Below are 26,176 nucleotides of genomic sequence, written 5' to 3' on the forward strand. Positions count from 1 at the left end.
CAAGGAATGATGGCAGAAGTATTTCAGTGTGTCTCAGATCAGTTTTCGGAGCATAGTTATGAAGCAATTAGAAATTCCCATCCCCTTTGACTGTCTGTAACAGGTCGCATACAAAGACCATAGTGGGTTGGTGCTACTCCTTTTGCATATTGGGGGAGATGTACTTAGCTCTGAAAAGTGATAAATTGGAAAGTGATAAACTACCAGCCACTCAGTTCCTAACTGTCATGTTACATGACAGGAGCTGATTGGCTGGTAGTTTATCACTTTCCAATTTATCCCTTTCCCAAGGTTAGTACATCTGCCCCATTGTGAGATAAATGTATCAAATCTTGGAGGGAGAGATAAAGTGGAGAAGTTGCTCATACCAACCAGATACCAACTGTCCTATTACTGGCTGTTATAGAAAAATTACAGTCAAGGTGGATACACACTATACTATATATCGTCTGGTCTGCGACCGATCGCACCAATCATTGTATAGTATTTATAGGCATTTCCACCCAATTCATCTTTTGATGATGTGCTGCACTTCAGATGAGATGATACCACGCACAATGCGGCGCTGTTACATGAAGCATGTAACAATATATTGCATGGTCGTGTGTTGGATCGTGCCGTGTATAGTGATGTGATATATCATTACATCGCATCACTGGGTTGTACCATCGTTCAGGTGTTTACCCAGCTTTAGTATCTGATTGGTTGCTATGAGCAACGTTTCCACTTCATCTCTCTCCAAGATTTGATAAATCTCCCCCTATATCTTATGTTTTGTTTTTTGTTTTTTTTCTTTTGGATGTTTATTTTGAGGAGATACAACATACAATATTTGATTTGTTGTCCTGCTCCCTAATTCTGAGTGTGGAAACTAAATTTGTTGCAAAACAAAGATTTTAATTTTATGGGTTCAAATGAATCTTCTATAAATGACATGCATAATAGATATGTATAAGTAGTTCATTATTCTGTAATTTTCAGGCGTGTTCAAGGGTAGAAGAAATGCATATTGCGATACAGATGCGTGTTAATAAAAAAAAAAAATAACACCATTTATTTTCACTGCTTTCTTTAGGCCAAGAACAGGGAAACTGGCATCTTGGCAGCTGCCAAAGTTATAGAGACCAAGAATGAGGAGGAGTTAGAGGACTACATGGTTGAGATAGAAATATTGGCCACGTGCAATCACCCCAACATTGTAAAGCTGCAAGGTGCATTTTATTTTGAGAACAAGCTTTGGGTAAGTAGAAGAACATGCCTGCTACTGTATATCGTTGTACTGTTCTACTGTGGTGATGTTCCCAGGGACCTCTATGGGCTATATTTATTAACTAGCAAGTTGTCAAAGCCACTGAACATCAGTGGCTTTGGCAACCCACAGGTTAGTAAATATAGCTCACATGAGTACATAACTCTACCTCTTTCACCGAGGGATGGGTCATCGAAACCCAACATCAATGTTACCATTGATACTACCAACAACACATGGCCTTCGATGGAGGTAAAACCATCGACCTCTAACCATCATCGTTTGCAGTCCTCAATATTTCTCAATAAAATTAGTTGTATTTTTGTGCCTGCTAAATATAACAATTGATTTCTACACAACGCACAATAGATTTCCGATTTTATATAAAGATTAAAATATCTTGTATATTAAAAATTTAGTTTCCTCCTGTAAATATAAAATGGTAGCATTTAATCAGGAGTCTATGTTCTCTCATCACTTTAACTTGATATTGTTGTCCTTGTAGCCAGATATAACAGGTAACCACCCTCTTCAGCTACTGTATATAGAGCCGGCAAAGAGTCCCGTACTTCTCGCATACCGGAGTTTTCACAGTCATCGCTTGGTTTGCCTCCGGAAAAGTATCGCACTCGTTACCGCGATTCGCCCTATTCAATTGTAAAGGATGCGAAAACGCGTCCCAGCGAAACTCAAATCATCAATGTCCTGTCAGATTTGGGGAAATCACCCTGACACCCCCCAAAAGATGCACTGACATGGGGTATCACTATGGACACCACCGAATAGTGCTGCTGAAGGTGTTTGGGGTGCTTAAATGCTCTCAATTGGTGCAATTTAGCGTCTTTGCACAAGTGGTGAAGAATAGCATTTTGCAGGGTTTTTGAAAAGAAAAAAGTAGTCCCAGCAAATTTGGGGTACATGAAAATGGGTGCCAGCAAATTTGGGGTACATGAAAATGGGTGCTAGCATGGTTATAAGTCGCTAAAATGCGATTTTTCAAAAACGCACCTTCAGCATGCACCTGCAATCCAAAAAAAAGCTTGGGCATACTTGGGGGACCCCCTGGAGTCGATTTCGCTAGTTTTTAAGTTTGTCCCGCAACTTTGTTTTTTTTCGCCCCCAAAACTAAAGTACTTTTTTGGGGTGTTCTAATGTATTTTTTAAACTTTTTTTGAGTTTACTTTTGGGGACTGTCCCAAGGCTGCAGGTGTGTTCCCGCAACTTTGCACCCCAAACCCCCAATTCTGTACATTTTTCCGCCTCCATTCACAGGCGAATCTATTCCGCTGGTTACGAGGCTCAAACTTTTTGCACCGGCGAAAAGACATTGCAATTGAATAGGGGGAAAAGTTCTCGCCTGGCGAAATTACGTCACCGGCAAGAACTTTTCGCCGATCCTTGATTTTCGCCGGCAATTGAATATGGCCCATAGTCTACAATATTAACTGAGCAGTCAGAAACTCAAACATGCCACAGTTTAGGGCATCATTTTCTCTTAATACTGAGCATATTCTGCTTCCTCCAATCTTTGGCTTCCCTTTGGTTGTCCATCTATACCCAGGCTACCAGCCGCCTCGGAATATGTCGGTGGGGCATGTTGGAACCAATCATAGTGCAGCAGGAATTAGATGAAGTAACATCAGTACACAATCTGTACAATGCCTCCCTATTGGGAAACACTTATTCTCTCTGGCCATCAATATTTGTCAAATGTTGATGTGCAATGTACAATTCCTACTGTCACCTAGTATGTACAGTATGTGTATATATTTTAAAAAGAACAGAGGCACAAATAAACTCACGGAATGTGCAAATAGCAAATGACCATTCGCCAATAAACAATCAAGATAATGATAAAATTGGATAATAACAATTGTTGCATACCCTATATGGAAGCATGCATATATTCAGTGAATATAGAGAAAATAGTCTCATCAGAGTATTCCAAAGAAGGTGAATCACATGAACCTCAAATGAAGAATAAACTTTAACGTAGTGTAATACAGGCGGCTATTTACTAAGCCTTGGATGGCACGGTCTCCTCTGTACTATACATGCTGGGAACTAGGATCCAGAGACAGAAGGAGGCGTGACCTCCGACCTGACATCACCTCTGGGCTACTGATCATGTGCACAGTACTTGGCTCCTGAGGTGAGACACCTAAATACCTCTGTTAACCCCTGCAATACCGCTATGCTGCTTACTGCTGATACCTGTTACCCTGTTGTTATCAATGAACCCAGGATCCTGATTAAGGACTCTGTGTGGCTTAACAGTGACTTTCACATTCCTCCTGACATCTGTTGTGACCACCACCCCAATATCCTGATGGTCGAGCTAATAGTATTGTTCATACCAGAATATATAAATATATAGTTAATTCAATCTGAAATTAGAGATTTCCTTCAGACCATCACACTTCTGTGATCCAGGGAGACCATTCACCTCAAAGATGAAGAATATATTTCATAGTGCATTTGTTGGAGATAGGGACAGCACCTCCAACCAGTGATAATACTCCTACCTGAAAATAATATATTGCAAGCCTATTCGATGAATCTTGTGGACTTCAATAAACCTCCCTTTTGGGAATCTTGGATCTTAAATATTAAACCTCAATGGAAAAATGGCACAGTGTAATATTGCTTAATTTATTGTCATAAGTCTAAAAATAATCTATATATGCCCATACATTAAAATAGTTAAACACTTCTCTGTAAAACACCTAATCAGGGAATATCTCTGGTCTGTAGAATAGTTCCAAGCAGAGCCGTAACTAGACTTTTTGGTGCCCTGTGCCAGAAAGAGCATTGGTGCCCCCCTCATTTTTCAAAGGGACATAATGCACCCAAAAAAGGGCCATGGCTTCATGGGAAGGGCAGGGAAGAGATAGGAGAGGCCAGGAGATGCTGGGGATGAAATAAGAGGAAGCTACAAGCAAGAATGATAATAAACCGATATTTGACAGGCCCAAACAGCGCTCCCTAACCTGTGGTGCCCTGTGCGATGGCACCGGCCGCACTACCCTAGCTACGGCTCTGCTTCCAAGGTGCAGAGTAAATGTGTGGAGATTCAAACCGATGCCTTGGGTCTCTCCAGACTTGGGTTTCATCTGGACAGAGGAAATATGTTCACACCCATTCCAGATATCTTACTCTGCCTCTCTGAGCTAGTCCTGTTGTCTTGCCTTTGGCTTCACTTAGTTAAAAAAAAGTCCTTACCCGGAGAATATAGTAGCGAAGGTCAAATATGTAACAGTTATTGTAGACTTAAACTAATAAAATACGAATATCAAAAAAATCTGTCTGCGAACAGGATTAAATGTATAAAATACAGTCATATAAAAACTTACAGAAGCACTAGGATAAGCCCCCTAAAATCTGAAAATCCACAACCAAGTCGTTTACAACATATAGTCCTAGGACACAACTGGTATTTGTTATTAGCTAGTATATTGCTGCAGGTTAGATGGAGATAAATATTCCAGCATATAATTGTGTTGAGGATATTGCCAGTCTTGAACAATGGCGGAGTCCCATAACGTTTCTTCGCAAATTATTATGTTCTCCTTTTTCCTGTGGACCACTCGTAGCTTTGTTAGAGGTATGTTGGTGCTCTGAAGAAGCTGTGGGTGGCCCACAGGTTAATGCCTTAGGTGTTTACAGGGGGATCGGTATGATTTACCGCCAGCCACATGTTCAAATCCCGACAGCGGATTCTGTGGACTCCGACCGCTCCAAACATGAGACACCCGAGTCCACCTGAACGCAAGTTCAGGTGTTCCCGCCAACACGGATCCCCCGGTGAGGCCGAATGTCATGTAAATGACGTCTGATTCTCATGAGACTTTTTTTTTTTTTCAAGGCACCGAGTTCCGTTCGTGGTGCTTTGTATAGAAAAAACACAGAAGGAAGCATACGCGTGCTGCGCACCGCTCTGCTGATAGGCTAAGGGGGCACACTGCGCTGTACTCTGCTGATGGTGGCCATGTGTAGGGGCACTGAGCACGCTGATGTATGCTGCGCTATACTTTGCTGATTAAAGCGGTTGTGTCCAAAGACTCCAGACTTACAAGAAAGTTAAAAGTTTAAAAAGTAAAAAAAAATATATATATATATATATATATATATATAATCTAACTTTTTTTTTTTTTTTTGGTGCTGTACACCACGTGTATACAAGCACCATGACTCCTTGGGCCGTACCCCACCGTGTATACAAGCACTGTGGCTCCTTGGGCATAAGACCACTGTGTATACAAGCACTGTGACTGCTTGGGCATAAGACCACTGTGTATACAAGCACCGCAACTGCTTGGGCATAAGCCCACTGTGTAGACAAGCACCGTAACCATCTTGCGCTACCTTACATTTCTGCCACTGCTCTGTGGCAATGTTTCATAGATGTGCTTTAAAAAACTGTGGTGTCTGTGCTGCTGCTCTGTCGTTTAGTATCCAGCCAGCTCACTGCAACCTTTGGCCAATAATGGTGAAAACAATATTATAAGCTGTGATATGGTCTAAAATGACTGGAAATTAATGTTATTAAGGGTAATAATACTCTAGGAACAAAAACAAGCCCAAATTATGTGATTTTTAGTTTTGTTTTTTTTGTAAAAAATCCAAATCCAGTCACTGCAGTTCGGCAAATCCAAAGCCGGACGACTAATTGCATCCAAATCCGGCAAAAATGGTCCGGCGCACATCCCTAATGTACGTCTACAAGAACAGTCACACGTTTGGCCTTTGCTACTATATTATATATATTTCCTAGGAGAATCATAGGATGTCTGATATACCTCCAGAGAGCTGCTGGGCTATGTGTATTTTTTAGCACCACCGTGATTTATTTTATTTTTTTGTTTGTTCCAATTTTATTGGCTTTTCCTGCAAATGTGGTTTTATGTGGATAAATTGTGCCTAGCATTTAAGCTTGGCCATGCTTACAAGTGTACCATGATATTACCCTGACTGCTGATTAGCTACGGCATTACATGCATCAAATCCACAAATGTTTTAGTTTACAAAAGGTCGGCCCTTATTTCCATAATTGTACTACACACTATTGTGTGCCATAGAATGTGGACAGTAACAGATACTGGAGAGAGGTCTTCTTTGCGCCTGTGTAAGTTACAGTTCAACAGTTTGTTGTTACAGTTCAGGGGATTATCGAAGGAAGATGTATTTGATTTTGGCTACTTAACATAAGCAGCTCAGAAAGTCTGCATAAAAAATTAGTGCAAACCCACGTCTAATGATCTGACCAATCTGACGTGCCAGATATAATGTACAGTACATACATGTTTGTCCTTTTGTCCTTCCTGCTTGCGCGTTCATTGTTTCAGTGTTTTGGTACATTATCTCCATTGTTTATTGTATTTCTTGGGGGGGGGGGGGGGGGTTGGATCTGTCACCATTTCAGGTCTTTCTGCTTTACAGGAACTCTATACAGCTATGTATTGTTTATCTTGTGGGTGAATCTCATGCAGGTGAAATGAATGAGAGTTCCTTAGCGTTTCAGTGGATTAACTCCTGATGTACCCGCTCACGTGACTTTGCATAGCATGTTAAAATAGCGCAGTAAAGTAGGACATTTTGCGTTTTTTTTTTATTATTTTTTTAATACAATATAGTAACAACTGCTTATGCATTTATTTGCAGAATAGTAAGTTTGGGTGTTTACATTGAGCAACCAATCTTGGCAGCGCGTTTTCAAAAACCAATTACAAGAGCCTCACTTTTTTACATGTACATGGCTCCTACCATTGCTGACTAAGGCTTTGCATAATTTGATGAACAGGAAAAACGGATATAGCAACTAATTGCGTCTTTAGCAGTCTTACATTTCTTTATTAATAACTAATCATATTAATGATTCATTGGTATATAATTAGTACTGGTGTTTTTAAGCTTTTACTTCTTTTTTTTTTTTTTTAATCAGGGTTCCTCATACACTATGTCTAGGTGAATTTTTAGGTACTTCATTCTAGAAAGGCTCTTGTGCAGTTTTCTATGTGCTATAAGGAGTATATTTACTAAAGTGTGGGTTTTTAGAAGTGGATATGTTGCCCATAGCAACCGTTTATCTAGCACCTTCAGGAAGAAAATAGCTAGAATCTGGTTGCAATGGGCAACATCTCCACTTCTATAAACCTGCACTTTAGTAAATATACCCTCTAGTATCAATAGATTGCAGATGTAAACCCAATCCATAGCAAAAGTGTGTTTTGTTTTTTTTGTGTGTGTGTTTGACCGGTGACTTTATAAACAGAATTTAATTTGTAATATATTTTTGTGTGAGTTTGCTAATTCATAAACACACATTTGATGTTACATTTTGAATATCATAATACTGTTTTTCCCAGATTCTTTGGCATAACCCCTTAGAATTTTGTATGAAGCTACTGTTTTCATATTAATTTTGAACATCTTTGTTCCAGAGAAGTAATATAATTAGTTATATATTTAGATGCTGCTAGTAAACATTTTTATGCTTGGGGGAAAAAAGCCTTTTTTTTTTGTCTGATTTTGTTTAACATAAAATAAAATTCATTTATGTGGAAGGCAGAGTGCTTCTATTAACGGTATCCTCTTTATTTGTCTTTTAGAATAATATCTTACAGGCATTGACTTTTAGCATAGTCCTGTAGAACTTGTTTCTGAAAGGAATGTTTCTATATCCACATGCTTACACTGTTCATTGTTGAGAATGATCACAATGTGCATTAAATATTGCAACTCAGCTTTGCCTCGTAATAGTGCCTCTGCGGTCATTGACAAGATTAGATTGTTCAAACAAGTTATTAGCATGGTGCCACTGACCAATCTGAACGCCAACTGAGAGCTGTGTCAACAGAGTGGAGCATCCTGCTTGTTACAGTGACTCCCTCCTCCTATGGTCAGTGTACTTCCCTGTCCCATTCTCCAAGCATGACCCAAACTGCAATAGTATATAAAGAAAATTAACGTCCTGTTTAAGAGTACAGACATTGCTTAACATGGTCCTAGAGAAGTAGTAGAACTCACCCAGATCCCCCAAAAAAGTGGTCGTGGTGTCAAAAGAAAGGGGCGTGGTCAGACCGTAGTATTCCCAATTCAAATTATGCCGCACAGTAGCACAATCTTATTTACATTGCACCGCACATATTGCCCCTGATTCACATTACACTACAGTGTCCCTTATTCATGTTATGACACACAGCAGTTCCCCTTATACACAGTGCCCACAGTAGTAGTGCCCCTAATACACATACTGCCCACAGGAGTAGTGCCCCTTTATACAATGCCCACAGTAGTGGTGCCCTTTACACACAGTGCCCCCAGTAGTGGTAGTGCCCCTTATGCAGTGCCCCCAGTAGTGGTAGTGCCCCTTATGCAGAGCCCACAGTAGTAGTGCCCCCAGTGGTAATGCCCTCTTTAGAAATAAGCCTCTGTAGTAATGCACCCTGCTGTAGTAATGCCCCCTGTAATAGTGCCCCTTGCAGTAATGCCCCCTATAATACTAACCTTAAGCCCCGCTCCTTCATCCGCGGCCGTCTGACAGGCTGCTCCTGCAGGAGCCGGAAGCCGGAGCTCAGTCAAGAGTGAACTCCAGCCTCTGGCTGCGTTGCGGTGAAGGAGCCGGGCGCCCGCTGGTAACAGAATATCAGTGGGCGCCCGGCAAATGGAGCCTCCCTGCGGCGCTGGACTGACGTGGGCCGTAGGTGGCAAAACTGGTTCCGTCTCCAAATAGAGGTGACTGAATGCAGTTCCGCTCCATTTCGGCTCACTTTAACCCCGGAGTACAGAGCACTAATATATTGTAAAATAATTGTGTTTTTTTTCATATTTTTTTTGCTGAACTAGAATATAGCAAATTGGTGCTAGGAATGTGTTGCTGCTCCTCTAGCATTGAATGGTTTCATATTGCCCGCTGGATGAATATGCTCCTGTGCCCAGTACAAAGGCAAAGCATCTATTCATATGCATGAAGTCGCTGAGAAGGGTTAGTGGGTATATAACGTCTTTTGAATAGGCACATTGTGCACTCCTTGGTGCGGTATTCTGAGCCTTGCACAAAAAACTTATTCTTATATCCCCACCTACGTAGAATGTTTACCCACCACTAACACACACAGAGCTACTTGCTTTGTCTCTATTGTCATCTAGGAGACATTTTCTGCAGACTGAGGAAAATTACAGAAGGCAAAAGCCTTGCTTGTTTTTTTTTTTTTTCTTCATGTTGGTCTGATAACCAATCTTTACATCGTTAAGAATTAATTTAATTCAATCAACAAGGTAATTAATGCACATAATTGTACTTTTTTGACTGCCACCCTTAAATTTATTCCAGCGCCCCCTTACCCATGGTCAAAACAAATAATTAAACTTTTTAATTTCAAGATTATTTAATAACATAATAGTATTGATGAATGATTAATAATGGAATTATATTTATTTAATTTATAACCCAAAAAGCAACCCCAAATGTTTAACTAAACATTCTTTTAGTAGAAAACTAAACGCACCAATATCACCTTTTTAGTTCGATGGATAGGCTTGACTTAACCAGTTGCTCTTCTTTCTATTCTCGGTATCAGGGCAATCCAGAGCCACCCAGGAGGTGGTACTGCCAATTTGGAAATCACTCGCATAGATGAATTGTACAAAAGTAATGTATTTGTGTGTGTGTTTACAATTACCCAGCTTTAGTAGTACTACTGGCTTAGGATGGGTACACACCTGACGACTTGTAATTGGACCGATTTTACAGCCTTGAGACGAGCACATACGATATTGAGTGTACGCACTGTCCAATATCGCATGCGACCAAACGATATATTGTATTGTATTGTTTGATCGTATGCGATTTATCGCTGCTCCTGTACACACTACAATCACTGACAACATATGACGTCAAAATTGGCCAAATTGGATCGTCTGGTTGTCCGGTTGGCCGTACAGACTACATGATTGGCACCTAATTGCATGAGATATCTTCCGGTTGGCCCTGTGCATGGCTGACTGGGAGATGCCGCCAACGACACACGGGAGCGCACAACAGTGCGTACACACTTGCCGATATGTACGATTTGTCATGCCTATATCGGCCAAGTGTGTAGCCGGCCTTATATGTATTTTCTGTCTGTTATGTGTTGGATAAATTTGTGAATTGATTAATCCGTACATATGCTGTAGACTGCCCAGTCCTGTAATGTACTGTGCAAAGCTCAAATAGACGGAAACGAAATAATGCAAACCGCTATCCTCAGATAGACAAAGCTCTTTCCCTAGTTGGTGCCTAACTTTGCAAAAACTTGCTCTCAGGACCTTCAATATCTTTCTAAAAATGTTTACTAGGTAATGTAACATTTTGTACACATTGAGGAGACCTTAAAAGTATCTAGGGAGGGATGGCTAATTACCTGCACCCAGGGGCACCGAGAGGGGGGGGAGCGGGTACAAATTACCCGGGCTGGCAGCAGGGGCACGGTGGGGCCCGGGTCAGCACCGCTCCCCCTCCCTCTTAAGTCACAGCAGTTCAGCACACCCTGCTGTGTTATGGGCTGCACTGGGAGACTGCTCATGACTGCTAAAGCAGCAGCAGGAGCAGTCTCCTATGCCTATGGGGGGAGTGATCACGCAGATCGTGCTCCCCATTGGCTGTGCATTGGACTGAGGGCCATGCCTCCCGGGATTAGGCCACATCACCTGGGCCTGGCGCGGCTCTAGTCAGCCTGCCTGCACCACACGGGTATATACTATACAGTTAAAAGCATTTTCCCCCTGTGGTACAGGGGTTAATGCGTGGAAACCCACTGATTCCGCGTAAAGCCGAATCAATGGTTTTTTCTCGCACCTTTTTGAAGCTTTGAAAGCTGCGAGGAAAAGTCATCCTCTGGAACCCTGCTAATTGCTGGCCGCGGGTTGACACATTTCCCTGTATGCGTATAGATACATACACACAAGTAGTGCGCTAAATAAATAGAACCCAGTCACTCAATAATGCCCTGGCCACCTACAAACCTGCCTGTATGCTGTTCGGCTTAAGTTGCTAATGTATAGAATTGGACATCATTCAATTAACATCTGGGTAATGTTGGTGGAAAATGCTGCCACAATGCATTTGGTTTTCGTTCTGGTGACTGAGAAGACATTGGCCTGGACCTCTAAGGAGCAACACCAACTAATACCATGCCAAGAAATTGTGCATCACAATGGTGCAACTAAAACCATTCAATGTAGAAAGAAAGGACTCCATGCTTAGGCCGGATTCAGCAGAGGAGGCAATGCCGATATTTTCGCAGAACAAGCGTTTGTATGCTGTTGCGCATGTGCGGACACCACACTGCACACGCGCAGTGATTGCACTGCAATTACTCTCGTACATAGGAATCACTCACAAGGTGAATGACAGGTAATCATTATTTGGGGGAAGTAACGGGGGGGTTACAAAAGCCCATTCGTATCTGACCGTTTATATGCTGTTTAATGGGCGTGTATAAATTAGCCATTGTGATCGCCTTCGCAGCATGAGAGATCTCAGTGTGTCAGGAGAGCTGCAGTGTTTGCTGCTGGTCAGTCTTGCTGTGTGACTGGCTATTGTACGTCAATGTTACCAATGTTTACGCTGTTGCACATTGTCAGACAGATATGAGAAGGCAGCATTGGGCATCCCTATGCTCTGTTAAGCTTTGGAAGGCAATATCGTACTTTAGATCGCTGTTGCAAATTGATTACCGTCCTCTGCCCCTTAGCCTGGTACCATATGTGTTCTTTACATTTTGGCATAAACATGATGAAGGATGATTCATCTGACCGTATTGCTCATTGGTGTGATCGAATATGGTTTTACTTTATAAACCACTCAAATTCTTGTTATGATGAAACTGGCTGTTCTTACCACATGTCGAAATTTACGGGCTGGGTATGAAATCCCGGCGGCCGATTTGTAAAACGCACACGCCGGAAGCCCGAACATTCATAATCCCGACGGAAGAGGCAAGGCAAGTCCCCAACCCACCCCCAACCCTAACCCTCCCTCAGGGGTGCCTAAATCTAATCCTCCTGGGGGGGAGCTGCCTATCCCTAAACCTCCCCCCGCGGGTAACAACTAAGTGCCCCCGCTTACCTTCGTTAGGGAAGCCGTCGTCAGGCTAAAGATGGGCGTCTGGATTTAGACTCCTGTCTTTAGTCCCGTGTTAAGATTTAGGCAGCGGGTTTCCGACGCACGGTTTTCCGTCCGTCGGTATATTGACTGTATCCCGAAATTTACACCCTGTTGATCGGCAGTTGCTTTCTTGTTGTGCCTTACACATTGATTACATTGATTTAATGAACAGATGTTACGATGCTTGAGTGTGCGCACACATCCACACTTGCTTTTTTCTGTTGTCAGCACATTATATAAATGAACTTCCTGAAACAATAACATGTTGAGCTGTCTTGGTCACTGAAAGTTTTGCCAAATGCTCCCCGCAGTCGTCACTCTTATAAAGTCACTAAGGTCTCCTCTTCCAGCCACAATTATAGAATGTGCATAATGACCATATGAACCACACTTGTGTGAAACCTTTTGGTTTCAGTATTCTTGGTGACTCTTATGTACTATCCAAGTGTTTTTTGTTGCCCAGGACATGTACATGGGTGTGAGTGCTTTATATATGTATACACACATTTGTGGTGTTCATGGACAATACTAGATTTTATAGTTTTCTATGTTTCAACATACACATGTAGTGAGCTTTTTTCTTTTCTCTGAATGCATGTGTGACAGGCTGCTTTTCTTTATAATCCACCATAAATATCTTGTGGATTATCTTTATTATTTAATAACATCCTCCATGCCATCCATTTCTCACCTGCTGTCTCCTCTGCCATCCATCTCTCCCCTCCGGTCCTCTATGCTTTTCTCTCTTCCTCCCCCCACCCCATTATGTGCCACCTTCCTTCTTTCTCGTACCCCCTGGCATCCTTCTCCTCTCACCCCCTCCCCTTTCACTTTTTCAATAGTGACTCTCAGAAGGGGCTTCTCTTGTCGGCAGGTAAATTTTCTCCAAGGTTCAGCTACGGTAAAAGGGGTTGGAGTCCCGTGACGCAGCTGCTCTCAGTCACTGATTGGCTAGGAGTGCGCTGCACAGTGATGTCGTCACCATGCAGTGCTCTCCCAGCTTATCAGTGACTAAGAGCAACTGCATCATGGCACTCCAACAGGGAGAACCTGAGAACAGAATTGAGAAGCTAAGTATCTTCTCTATGTATGTATATTCCTATACTGTTGTGTACAGTGCTCGAAGTGTGCCGTTATGCAACAGTATGGCATACCGGCACTTCAAGCACTACCTTTTTTTAACTAACTTGGAAGGAGCAGATCAAGGGCGGAGGCGTGGTTACAGCCGTAGTGCTGAGAGAAAACTACATGCCTCCAACCGCTACATTGACTGACATTGCTCAATGTCAGTGGAGGACAACCCCTAGGACTACCCAACCTCCTAGTGCCGCTGACGCCGCCCGCCCGTGTGCCCGCCCCCCACGAGCATAATCCCCCTCTGCTAGGACCAGGCTGGATGACATCTCCCCCCTGACTCTTCCAATTTTAAACATAGGGGGCCGCTGTAGCTGCGCGCTGCATTACATACCCTGCAGCTTGCATGCAGCTGCTCAGCCATGGAAACTAAGTCAGAGCGGCTGGGGAGCTGCTTCTCTCGGTCTCCCTGCCGCCTGTCACATAGCTGTCCTGCAGCCGCAGCATCCGTCTGTGTCTGGCAGAATGCGGATTGGTGGATGGTTCTAGTCCCATCCACCAATCAGAGAGGTGGGATGTCTCCCTACACTGATTGGTGGATGGCTGGAGCTATCCACCAATCAGAATTCAGAAGACTGCAGGACTAGACAGCCACAACAAGAGCTTGCAGCAGAGTAAGTACAGTAGGTTCCATGGTTGGGTCGCCTCATAGATCTGAGGTCTATTATACTATTTGCAATGAGGGAAAGAGGGAGAATAGATTTGAACCATACATTTAAATAAAATGGGAAGGCAGATGTTTAATGAGAGTATATTTGTGGCATTATTTTTCATTTTGGAACGTGTGTTTGTAGTGCATTATTTTTAATAAGGGGAGTGTGTGTGTGTGGGTGGCAAATCTGTGGCTTGATTCTTCATGAGGAGCACTACTATAGTGGGCACAACTACAAGGGGCATGACTGCTGTGGGCAATGTATAGAGGGCACTACTACTGTGGGCAATGTATAGAGGACATTACTTCTGTGGGCAATGTATAGAGGGTACTGCTACTGTGGGCATTGTATAAGGGGCACTACTACTGTGTGGCATAAAGTGTATAAAGGGTACTATGGTGTGGTACACTACACTGAGGAGAGAGGTACATGCCTTAAGGACATGCCTCTTTTAAATGGCCACCCCCTTTCCCCTCCACATGATGAAGACACGCGCATAGGTAAAACCTTATATTTTCCATACCCCCACTTCAAAGTTCCCACTTCGGCCACTGGTTATGTATCTATCTCTATTAATCTTATTAAAATCATATTTTCCCAGGGCTTTACACATTTGTAGCTGTTATATATTTTAAGGTTATAGTTTATGTGGGACTTAGGACACAGAGCTGATCTAAAGTGCACCCATATTTAACTGCCATCCACATTGTTTAGGGACCTTGCTTTATTTGGGATGTTACAAACAAACCATACTTGCCTACTCTCCCAGAACATCTGGGGGACTCCAGAATGTCTGAGAGCCTAAAGGATTCCCAGAGGAGTGTGCCAACCTCCCTCTTACTAGCAAAATGGAAGTAGAGGGGGGGGGGGGGCAATTATAGGATTCTTTTATTGTATTCCCATGATTTGCCAAAGGTGACTATCGGCGTCTCCCCTCTGTGCAGTCTGCTGGATGGGAATAGTTCGTTGGTAAATTGGACTATAAACCAAATTTATTATCTTTAATCTGATTAGTAACTTCTTGGTCTGAATTTTTTTTTTAATTATTATTAAAGCTATGAAAAGTGTAAGATTTGATGATCCTGATTTGGCTCAAAACCCACAGAAATGACTACCCCCAAAACAAAAAAAAATAAACTTTGCTTAACTTGATAAAGATGGTGTAATGTTTGGCATTTCCGTGTAGCACTGTGTTATGACTAGGAAATTCTATTCAGTGTATGTAACCTAGGATTTCACACATTTTTTTTACTACCATTGCTTCTTATTGTTTACAATTATTGTTTTGCATTATGTGCTACCAAACTTCTTTATTGTCCATATCACATGTAGCAGTACTATTCACCCCTTTCTGACCACTTCCTGTCCTGTTATTGCTTCACCTGTATCCAACCCCCATGGCTGTAGTTGTCTGTCTCTGCTTCTCACTCCTCCCTCCTCTTGTCTACTCTCCCTATTTTAGCCCCACCTCCTTTTATTTTTTTTAAATCAAGTAATTTTTTTATTAGTGTTCTAAGTAAACACAATACAAGGAAATACAAACAAAACATAACAATTACGTCAGTATGTTAAGGCATTACATAAATTTATACACGAAAAAAATATTAAATTTAATACAATTCAAGAAAAAGAATACACCTTAACCTTTTGTCATGAGTATGCACAAAAGGAAAACAAGCAATTGCATATTATAACTAAGATGTGTGCAGTGAAATGTACACTATATTGACCAAAGTATTTGGCAACACCTGTTAATTATTGAATTGAGGCGTTTCAATCATACCTGTTACCACAGGTCAATCACCTAGCCATGCAGTCTCCATTTGCAAAAAGTTGTGATACAAAATTGAGAGCTCAGTGACTTCAAGTGTGGTACAGGTTGAGTCTCCCATATCCGTTATTCCGAAAACCGGAATATTTAGGTGCATATGCGATGTCATTAGTATCAGCGGCCATTGACTAGTGGCGTGATCGTGGTCCACACGCCTGGCCACCCCCCGCATCACCTGCCGGACCCCCAGCGGCAGCTGCCGGACCCCTCGTTACAGCTGCAGCACCCACCGGACCCTTCGTGACAGCCGCAGCACACGCCGGACCCTTCCTCCTTACCTGCCAGACCCTTCCGCCTCAGTCGCCGGACCCCTCACGACACCCGCCGGATCCCTGTAGCACCTGCCGGACCACCGCGAAATCCCCACCGAACCCCTGTATCACCCGCCGGACCACTGCAACACATTCCGGACTCGCCCGCAGCACACGCCGGGGCCTCCCGTGACACCCACCGGGCCCCCCCCCCAGGTATTCCGAAAACCGGAATAATCCGAAATGCTCGTGGTCCCGAGCATTTCGGATATGGGAGACTCAACCTGTACTGTTCGTGAAATTTCATCCCTGCTGGATATTCCATGGTTAACTGTAAGTAATATTATTAGAAAGTGCAAGCGTTTAGAGACAACAGCAACTCTGCCTCGAAGCGGAAGACCACATAAACTCAGAGCGGGGTCAATAACTGCTAAGGCACATGGTGCGTAAAAGTTGCCAACGCTCTGCTGAATCCATAGCTGAAGAGTTCCAAACTGCCACTGGCATTAATGTTTGGTATAATGGGTTTCCATGGCCGAGCAGCTGCATGCAAGCCTTACATCACCAAGTCCAATGCCAAGCGTCGGATGGAGTGGTGTAAAGCACACCGACACTGGACTGTGGAGTAGTAGAAAAGTGTTCTGTGGAGTGACGAATCGCGCTTCTTTGTTTGGCAATCAGATGGGCGAGTCTGGGTTTGGCGGATGTTGGGAGAATGTTACCTGCCTGATTGCATTGTGCCAACTGTGAAGTTTGGTAGCAGAGGGATAATGGTATGGGGCTGTTTTTCAGGGTTTGGGCTAGGAAACTTATCTCCAGTGAAGGGCAATCTTAATGCTTCAGCATACCAAGACATTTTGGACAATGCTATGCTTCCAAGTTTGTGGCAACTGTTTGGGGAAGGCCTTTTTCTATTTCAACATGACTGTGCCCCAGTGCACAAAGCAAAGACTATAAAGACCTGGTTTGGAGTGGAAGGACTTGACTAGCCCGCACAGAGCCCTGACCTCAACCCCATTGAGAACCTTTGGGATGAACTGGAACGGAGATTGCGAGCCAGACCTTCTCATCCAACATCAGTGCCTGACCTCATAAATGCTCTACAGAATGGGCACAAATTCCCACATAAACACTCCAAAATCATGTGGAGAAGCCTTTCAAGAAGAGTGGAAGCTGTTAAAGCTGCAATAGGGTGACCAACTCCATATTACAGTATATGTATTTGAATACAGTCATTGCAGTCCCTGTTGGTGTAATTGACAGGTGTCCCAATACTTTTGTCCATATAGTGTATAAGTAACACTTGCAAGACCACGAATTGAATAAATGACAAAAAGTTTCAGACCTATTACCCAGTATGGACTGGCACCACCTATCCCATTTTTTTATGGTATTGAGACATAGCAGTGCAACTTCTAAATGGGTATCATCCATGTTTAACAACATCATTGACCAGCGTACTCCATTTAAGGAGGATCAGCTGCAAACCAGACTACACATATCCTTGGGACCAACAGGGAAGTGAGGGTGCCTTGGTCCTAATATCGTCCCAGACTTTTGACCAGAATAAAGCCCCACTTCCTCTTTTACCATATGCTACTCTCCCCTCTTTCACCCACATCTTTCAATCATAACTTTTCATTTCCCCCTGCCCCCTCACTAAGCCCAACCTCACATCCTGCAGAACTCCATTCAAGCCCTCCACTGCCAGTTGATTCTCCTTGCTAAGGCTGCTGCCCCATCTCTGCACACCAAATGTAGTTTGCCATAATGCACCAGCAATAGCTTTCCCTTCCATTCTTTCCTGCTCCTTCCAGAATGTCTTGTTTGTCAGAAACAAACTTTCCCCTACCTTCATTCCCAACTCATTGATACTCTTAGCCATCACTGAATCTTGGATCTCTCCATCCTACAGCAATTCACCTGCCTCTCATTGTCTCGTACCCCTCAACCTTGGGTTGGCAAGGTGTGTGGGGTCTTTTCCTATCTGTTCCCTGTTCCTTTTGCTTCTTACCCCTAAAACCCTTTTTTTTATCATTCTCTTCATTTCTCTCTTCCACCTTGTTCACCATTGCGTAGCAATTATCTATTGCCTCCATGGTCCTGTCTTCAGTTTCCTAGAAAACCTCCCCTCTTTTCACATTCCCTCCCTCATTATTGTTGACATCAATACTCCTATTGATGTCCCGACTGACCCCTCCACTTTTAAACTTCTCTCCATCACATCATCATTTGATCTTTCTGTGAACTTCCTCACCCTACCACTTAAGCAGGCACTCCCTTTATTGGGTTTTCGCTCACCAATGTGATCTTTAAGGCTAGCATCACTAAACGTAACCTTGATGCAATTGACCATGGTACAATGTTGTTTCCCTCTACAATAACACCCTAACATCTGGCTTTGATTCTGTTGCTCCAGGTGTCACTACTAGCCATTGCTAGTGCAAGCCTCACCCTGGCATTTCAAATGCACCAGATATTTGCATAAGTGTTCTAGTACCGCCGAGAAGCGCTGGAGGAAACCCTGCTCCCATGTTTACTACCTCAACTTTAATTTCATTGTTTATTCTATAGAGCTTCACTTTCCAAATCCTCTTATTTCAAAACGGTTATATCCTCCCAGTCCCCGGCATCAATGTGTCCCAACAAGCTCCTCCCCATCCTCTTCCCATCATCCCCCTCAACTTGCCGACCCCCACCTCTCCCTCTCTCCTATAATCTGGTGGCTTCCCTCAGGCCCTCTGTTCTTCATCCCCTTCTTTTCTCCCTGTATTCTGACTCCCTTTTTATCAGCTCTTTTGACTTCTAAAAACATTCATATGCTCATGATGCTCAGATCTACCTTTCCTTCCATGACCTCTTCCCCTTGCTTACTCATATTTCCAGCTGTCTTTCTGCCATTTCCTCCTGGATGTCCTAGCACTTTTTCTTAAACTTAAAATGTCTAAGACTGAGCTCACAATCTTCCCACCCTTCTGAGTCCCTTCTCTGCCCTCCGTAGCACCCTCTCATCACTCCTTTTAATTATTCATTGTTAACCTTCTCTCTTCTGTCTCAAAAGTCAGCAGTCTAGGAGTTGCAATAGACTCCCACACTCTCCTTTTTAAACCTCAAATACAGGCCCTTTCCTATTCCGGTCACTTCCACCTCTAGTAATATCCCCAAGATTAGACTCTTTCCTATCCTGGTGGCACTGAATATCCTCACCTATTCATTGGTCCTCTCTTGACTGGACGATTGCAACCTTCTTCTATCTATCCTTTGTGATTCCCATCTCTCCACCCTCTGATATATCCTTCATTTTGCTGCTTGACTCTTCTTTTTTGCCAATTGTTATGCATCTGCCTCCCCCATCTCCCAGGCATTGCACTGGCTCCTCTTCCCCTACATTGTCCAATTCAAACTGCTCACTTTCGCCTATAAATCCAACAACTGAATCCTTTCCCAACTACATCGCTGACTTCATCTCTTCCGAGCTGGTCACCTATCTTTTCTCACGCCTCCAAGATTTTGCCCATACTGCTTCCCTCCACTGGATCGCTCTCTCTCCCTCTCCCTTTTGGAGTCCATCTGTCTGCAAAGCTTTTTTTTTTCTTTTTTCTTCTTTTTTTTTTTTTTTTTTACAGCCTAGCAAATCTCACCCTATGCCACACCTTTTTGTCCTAGAACATTGATTCACCCGACTGTCACACATGTAACATATTATGTTATGTTGAGCTGCAAAATTTATATTTGCCAAGTACCTTTTGATAAAATAGTTTAAACACTCTGGTAGAGGCAATATCCCCAGTGTCCTATACCAATAGAATCTTCTTACTTCCAACTTAAGCAAATAGTTCTCTGTTGGCACAAATCATAGCTACTAAACTGAAACAGAAAATCTCCAGTTCTATTAGCTAATCGGCTTAACACTATTAACATTGATGGCATCGTTACTCTGATTCACCACAATATAAGTGCCTGAATGATTGGTGTAATTGCCTTGTAAGAGAATTATATCAATTACCTGCATTGCAAAAATAGCCGGACCCAGAGCCGGACCCTCCTCCCACATGTACACTTTTTTTTTTCCTCACTTTTTGTTATTCCCCCGCCAACCTATATTTACAGTAGCTCTGAACCTGCTTGCTGCACCCATCCACTAGGGTGCAAGCTTCAGCCAACGCTGACTTTTTGTTTTTATTTTGACTGTATATGTATTTGCACTATGTCTGAATATGCAGTTTCTAAGGAGCTGCTGACCCTTTGTGGTGCCATATAAATAAAGCTTGATATCGCCTTACATAGATCCCTCTGCCACATACCTAGCATATAACTGGTTATTTGATCTGATAGTGGGAGTTGCATGGTGAGAGAGAGGTGGTTTCATTTTAATAAACCTGCTACTTTCTGGGGGTGGGACATCAAGGGTCAGCCAGTTTTGATGTTCGGCTGCCAAGCTGTTTGCTGCTAATCTATTACGTTAAAGCCATTCCTTCTGTGGGATTAAATATAGTAAAAACTAGTTGCCAATGGTCTACTGTTAACTGTTTAGACCTGAATGATATTGTGGTGCACAAAGTCAGAGACCATTTGGTTTTAGTGGGGAGTTACTTTTGTTGCTTTTTAAGCTAAAGTTTTGAATGTTTCTTTGTAACTTGCTTGTTACTGAACATCTCCTTTTACTGGTTATTTGTCACTGTAAATAAATGTATTTCACACCAAGCCACCCTGGAACGTGGGTCTACTGCACACAGACCTGTTTGCAGGCATACCGTTGTGGACTTCATGCATTCATCGTTTTAACATGACTGTGTCCTACGTGGGAATTGCACAAATTCTTTGGATACCAGGAATCAGAGTGTGTTTAGCTTACAGCTCAAACAAAACAAGAACTTAAAATCTTAGCTGCATCTACTGTCTGTTGGCATAATGTATACTGCAGTTTGATGTCACTTGTTGTTAAAGTTTGCTTATACAGTTCTTTGTGTAGAATCTCGGAAGAATGTAACTGTTCTCCCTGTGGAAATTAGTCTGTGACGCCAGAATGTAAATATGACCTTTGGTTGATATGAATGATACTTGTGATTGTCACTATTTCCAGACCAGTGTGTGGGTTTCATAATAATGAAATTCTGCTGCCAGGAGCCTGAAGAGGCAGAATTGAATGAGCAATCCTCTGTAATTTGTCATAATACTTATTGGCTGAGAAACAGCCATAGTAATAGGCACTAAATAGATTAGCTATTTGCCATGCCCCGCCAGTAATAATTCTATATTGCTGGGATGCTTAATACTGTCTTATTAAGGGTTCTTCCCATTGTCACCTGTAGCGTTAGTCTTAAAGGAGTCTTTGGGGTCTATTTACTAAGCCTTGGCTGGAGATAAAGTGAACGGAGATAAAGTACCAGCCAATCAGCTCCTAACTGTCAAATTTCAAACACAGCCTGTGATGTGGCAGTTAGGAGCTGATTGGCTGGTACTTTATCTCTGTTCACTTTATCGCCATCCAAGGCTTAGTAAATAGACCCCTTTGTACTAAGCCTCGGGGAGAGATAAAGTACACTGAGATAAGTACCAACCATTTGGCTCCTAACGGTCATGTTACAGGTTGTGTTTGAAAAATGACAGGAGCTGATTTGGTTGGTACTTTTATCTCCATCCACTTTATCTCTCTCCAAGGCAAAGTACATAGACCCTACAGTGATATGCTTATGGCATGGATAATACATAGTGATTTAACTCAGAGGGTTTGCTGGTCCCCATTGCTCGGGTATAGAGAGAGTCATACTGAAATGGCGTTGGCAGTAAAAGCAAAGCTTGTTACTTTGACTAAGGTCGCTGTCCCCATAGAGATCTAGGCTACTACGGTAAGGGATAACCATAAAATGAGAGAAGTGCGGTGACTTTCTCCTGCATTTTCACTGGAGGTTTAAATACTGAATCCTACTTTTCTCTTCACTGTGACCAGAGGCTCTCATATATCCACTCAGATATTAGTGTGCATCACATAACATTTCAGCGGTAAGCCGACGGACGTAGTCCCGACCGGTGGCTTCCCGACTGTCTAATCCCGGCAAGGCACTTATGACAGGCGTCGATATCCCGACACCCGTCTTTAGACCTCCGCCGGGAGTCTGACACCTGGCTTACCGATCGAAGGGTAGCTGGGCATGGACAGCCGCGGGGCGGTGGAGGGTTAGGTTTAGGGTTCCCGGGGGGGGGGGGCTTGGGGTTAGGCACACCCCCAGGAATTGAGGGTTAGGGTTGGGCACCCCCTTGGGTTTAGGCGGCGGGGAAGGGGGGTTAGGTTTAGGCACTTAGAGGAGGGATTAAGGTTAGACACCCCTAAGGGAGGGTTAGGGGAGAATGAGGTTAGTTATACTTACCCTAGGGACAATCAGGGTTTCTGCCTCTGTCGGGTTACCGCTGTCTGGATTAGAACCGCCGGCCATGCGGCTGCCGGTAAATCATACTGAATCCATTTGAGCAGGTGGATTTGCTGTACCTGTGATATTACTTGTTCTCACTGATGACTGAAGAGTTTTGAAAGTGAGAAGAACTAAGCAGAATTATTCAAAAGCAACCAACTGGACAAACCGTGGCTCACCTACAGTAGTTAGTGAGAGGGAATGTGTTTTTTTTTTTTTTAACTGGACCTGATTTGAAGTTGTCTAAAGAACTGCAACAATAATCAATGGACCAATCTTTCTACATGCCAGTAAGGAATTATGTTGATGACATGAATTAAGCAGCGTTTAAATGCCACATGATGTCTCAACATTATTCAATCCCTTTATAGGAGAAGTGGTACCCATCTGGGAATAGCATCAAGACAATGATTCAATATTGGAATCTCCCTGGAATGATCCTGGAGCACTTAATGCAGGGATCGTCACTAACTGCCATATTTCAGTCACCTCAAATTTTTAGGGAACAGTAAGTGCTGATTGAGCTAATATGGAGAAAATGTTTAATTATTTATCTGGGATATCTATGGAAGGGTTGGCATTCCCACAAACACCTAAATGTTTGGCTATGGAAAGGATGAAATGTTATTATTATTCATCTGTTGGCAATTCTGTCAATTAAGAGGTTGCAAATCTCATTGTAAAAGCATTTTCCCTTGTTTGTTCTTGATTGATTTAGGGAGTAGTCTGTAATTTACAAAGTGAAACAAATATAGAACAAATGTTTTAATGCTTTGATTAAAGTTATATCATGTAAACAATGGGTAATCAGCCTGTTGGTTTCCAGTTGGTGTGGAACTACAGGTCCCAGATAGCTCTAAACCTCTGCCTGGCAGGTTTTGCTAGGATTACTGTAGAGGTTTCCTTCGGTTACCATAACCATTTACCGGTGTTAATAATTTCATACAGCCTGTGCTATTTTAAATCTGTTACTAGGAGCTCATCAAGTGGCACCTTCACTTGTTCCCTCTCAATTGAACCTCTTTCTGCTTGCATCCTGGGTAATAAGATAAACAAGACACTTCCTCTATGTAAGAGCAGGTTATTTACTATTTATACTAGACCTGATAACACTTTTTGTTCTCAAATTATAACCGGATTCTGACTATTGTTAGAGAACAACAGAAGGCAGTCAATGAATATTCTGTGGATAAGTATGCTGGCTGTGTCCTTACCTCGCACTGCTGCAGCTGAGCCTGTGGACTGAGGGGTTAAATGAGTGCCATAGATTCCACAAAAAGAATGCAGAGAATGGGGCACGGACTCATCGGTGGTACACTTGTCCGGCTCAGGCTGCATTGATTATCCTGGATAACACTGTGAGGTGTGTCTCGGAAATGCATGAGTGGACAAAATGCTATTTGCTTATCAGATGTTTCAAGGTGTGTCCATACATTTACCATTCCAGTAGTGCAGAGTCAGGCTGGCATCATCTAGATCAGGAAGAAATTTATGAAATGGTTTCTGAAATGAATAAAATGAACATCTCCGCACTTATTCAGAGTGTGGAAGCTACTATACATCTTGTATCTGGACAATGCAAAATTTAAATTTAGCTCTAAAATATTACATTGAGTATTGAATATAAGGTGTACTTTCTACGAAGTCTTTTGGTCCTGCACTTTGGTAATATAATACTGGATAGAAGTGGTGCATTCTGGGAAGGAAGGTAAAGAATAAGGGCCTACTTCTGAGTCACGTGCAATGCCGATAATTTCGTAGTTGAGTGACCTTCAGCAACTGCACATGTGGGGAAATTTAAAAAAAAACAAACCCCTATGGTGCGTGCGTAAAACAATCTCGGCAGTACCGCCGCAATGTTTCGGCTGTGCACGTCACGGTATATTGCGATAACCAATATTGTCAATTTTCCTACAGAGATCTATGGATTTCCCCTCTATATTCTTCAGGCACTGCAGAGTGTATTTACTGGGTTTGTTATTAGGCTGAAATTCATCTTGTCGACATGAGAATGTTGTATTGGTCATAATGTCGACAGTGAACAAATTCATCATGTTGACACTGATAATAAAGTAGACTGTTTTTAAGATGAGCCTAACCCTAGTGTTGGCGTTTTAACAATGTTGACATTTCATAGGTTGACATTCTAGCCATGTCGACATTTTTCAGGTGCTAACATTTGTCATAACTGTCAACATTGACAAACTGACTGCATACCAGATTTACTAAATTCAATAGGGTAAGAAACCACCACATGTTTTGTTGATTCCAAATGCGGATGTATTCCTTCAATATCTGCAAACTGCGCACAGGTAGTAGAAAGCAATCGCAGACTGCATCTACACTGTACCGTGCATTCACACACAGATTGATGAATACCTAGCTAGATCACTCCTTACGTGAAACTGACGCTTCTGGGAGGCTCACATGTGATTGCATCGTACTTATCCCTTCTCATGGGAGTGTGGTGGCTTCTGTGCTCAATTGTGGCATATGGACAGAGATGGGATGCCAGGCTCTAATGGTTCTTGATACTAACGATGATGGCTGCGGACAGAACAACCAAAATGAAGACAGACTGATCATCGGCACAGACAGGTGGATACTTGCATTAGCATAAGAAAAGTTCAAGACAGAGGGAAGAGGTCTGTAATCTGTGCACTATGTAGATAAAATGTAACTTTTACTATATATTTTAAGATAAGATCATTCAATCTTATGTCATTTATATTGTTATGTTGAGCTGCAAAATTATATTTGCCAAATACCTTTTGATAAAATAGTTTGCGGACACTCTAGTAGAGGCAATATCCCCAGTGTCCTATACCAATAGAATCTTCTTACTTCCAACTTAAGCAAATAGTTCTCTCTGTTGGCACAAAACATAACTACTACTTAAGTGAAACAAAGTCTCAAGAGTTCTATTAGCTAATCGGCTTAACACTATTAACATTGATGGTATCGTTATTCTGATTCACCATAATATAAGTGCCTGAATGATTGATATAATTCTCTTACAAGACAATTACACCAATTACCTGCATTGCAAAAATATGAGCTACTTAACAACAAAACATTCCATATACATGAATTAATAAGGCACATAGAGAGACACCGTTGATATTAAAACAGTTGGTATCAATTTTATTCTTTTTCATACACATACTTTTCTATTTTTAACCATAATTTTGCTGCTTGTTTTTAAACCATAAAATTGAATTATCTAATTCTCTTAAAATATATAATAAGTTACAGTTTAACTACATGATAGTGCACCGATTAGACTTCTTCCTTCTTTGGGGTCTATTTACTAAGCCTGACATGGCAGTTAGGAGCTGATTGGCTGGTACTTTATCTCTGTTCACTTTATCTCCATCCAAGGCTTAGTAAATAGACCCCAAACTGTCCTTTATAACCAGTCTGTGGTAGCACCCCTTTAATTTAGATGTACTGTCATCTTACATTATATACTATAGGGGTAAAGTTATATTCAATAATA

The 26,176-nt window shown here is 42.4% G+C and overlaps 1 protein-coding gene across 1 annotated transcript in view; it reads left to right on the forward strand.

Moving 5' to 3' along the window:
* Positions 1 to 26,176, forward strand: part of STK10 (serine/threonine kinase 10) — a 116,261-nt gene that overhangs the window by 23,752 nt on the left and 66,333 nt on the right. Inside the window, exon 2 of the mRNA XM_088457634.1 lies at positions 1,076 to 1,240. Within this exon, the coding sequence (XP_088313760.1) occupies positions 1,076 to 1,240 (165 nt within the window). The remainder of the gene's footprint in view (positions 1 to 1,075; positions 1,241 to 26,176) is intronic.

The sequence above is a fragment of the Taudactylus pleione genome, unplaced genomic scaffold (assembly GCF_031769625.1).
Source record: "Taudactylus pleione unplaced genomic scaffold, aTauple2 ptg000774l, whole genome shotgun sequence".
Classification (NCBI taxonomy): Eukaryota; Metazoa; Chordata; class Amphibia; order Anura; family Myobatrachidae; genus Taudactylus; species Taudactylus pleione.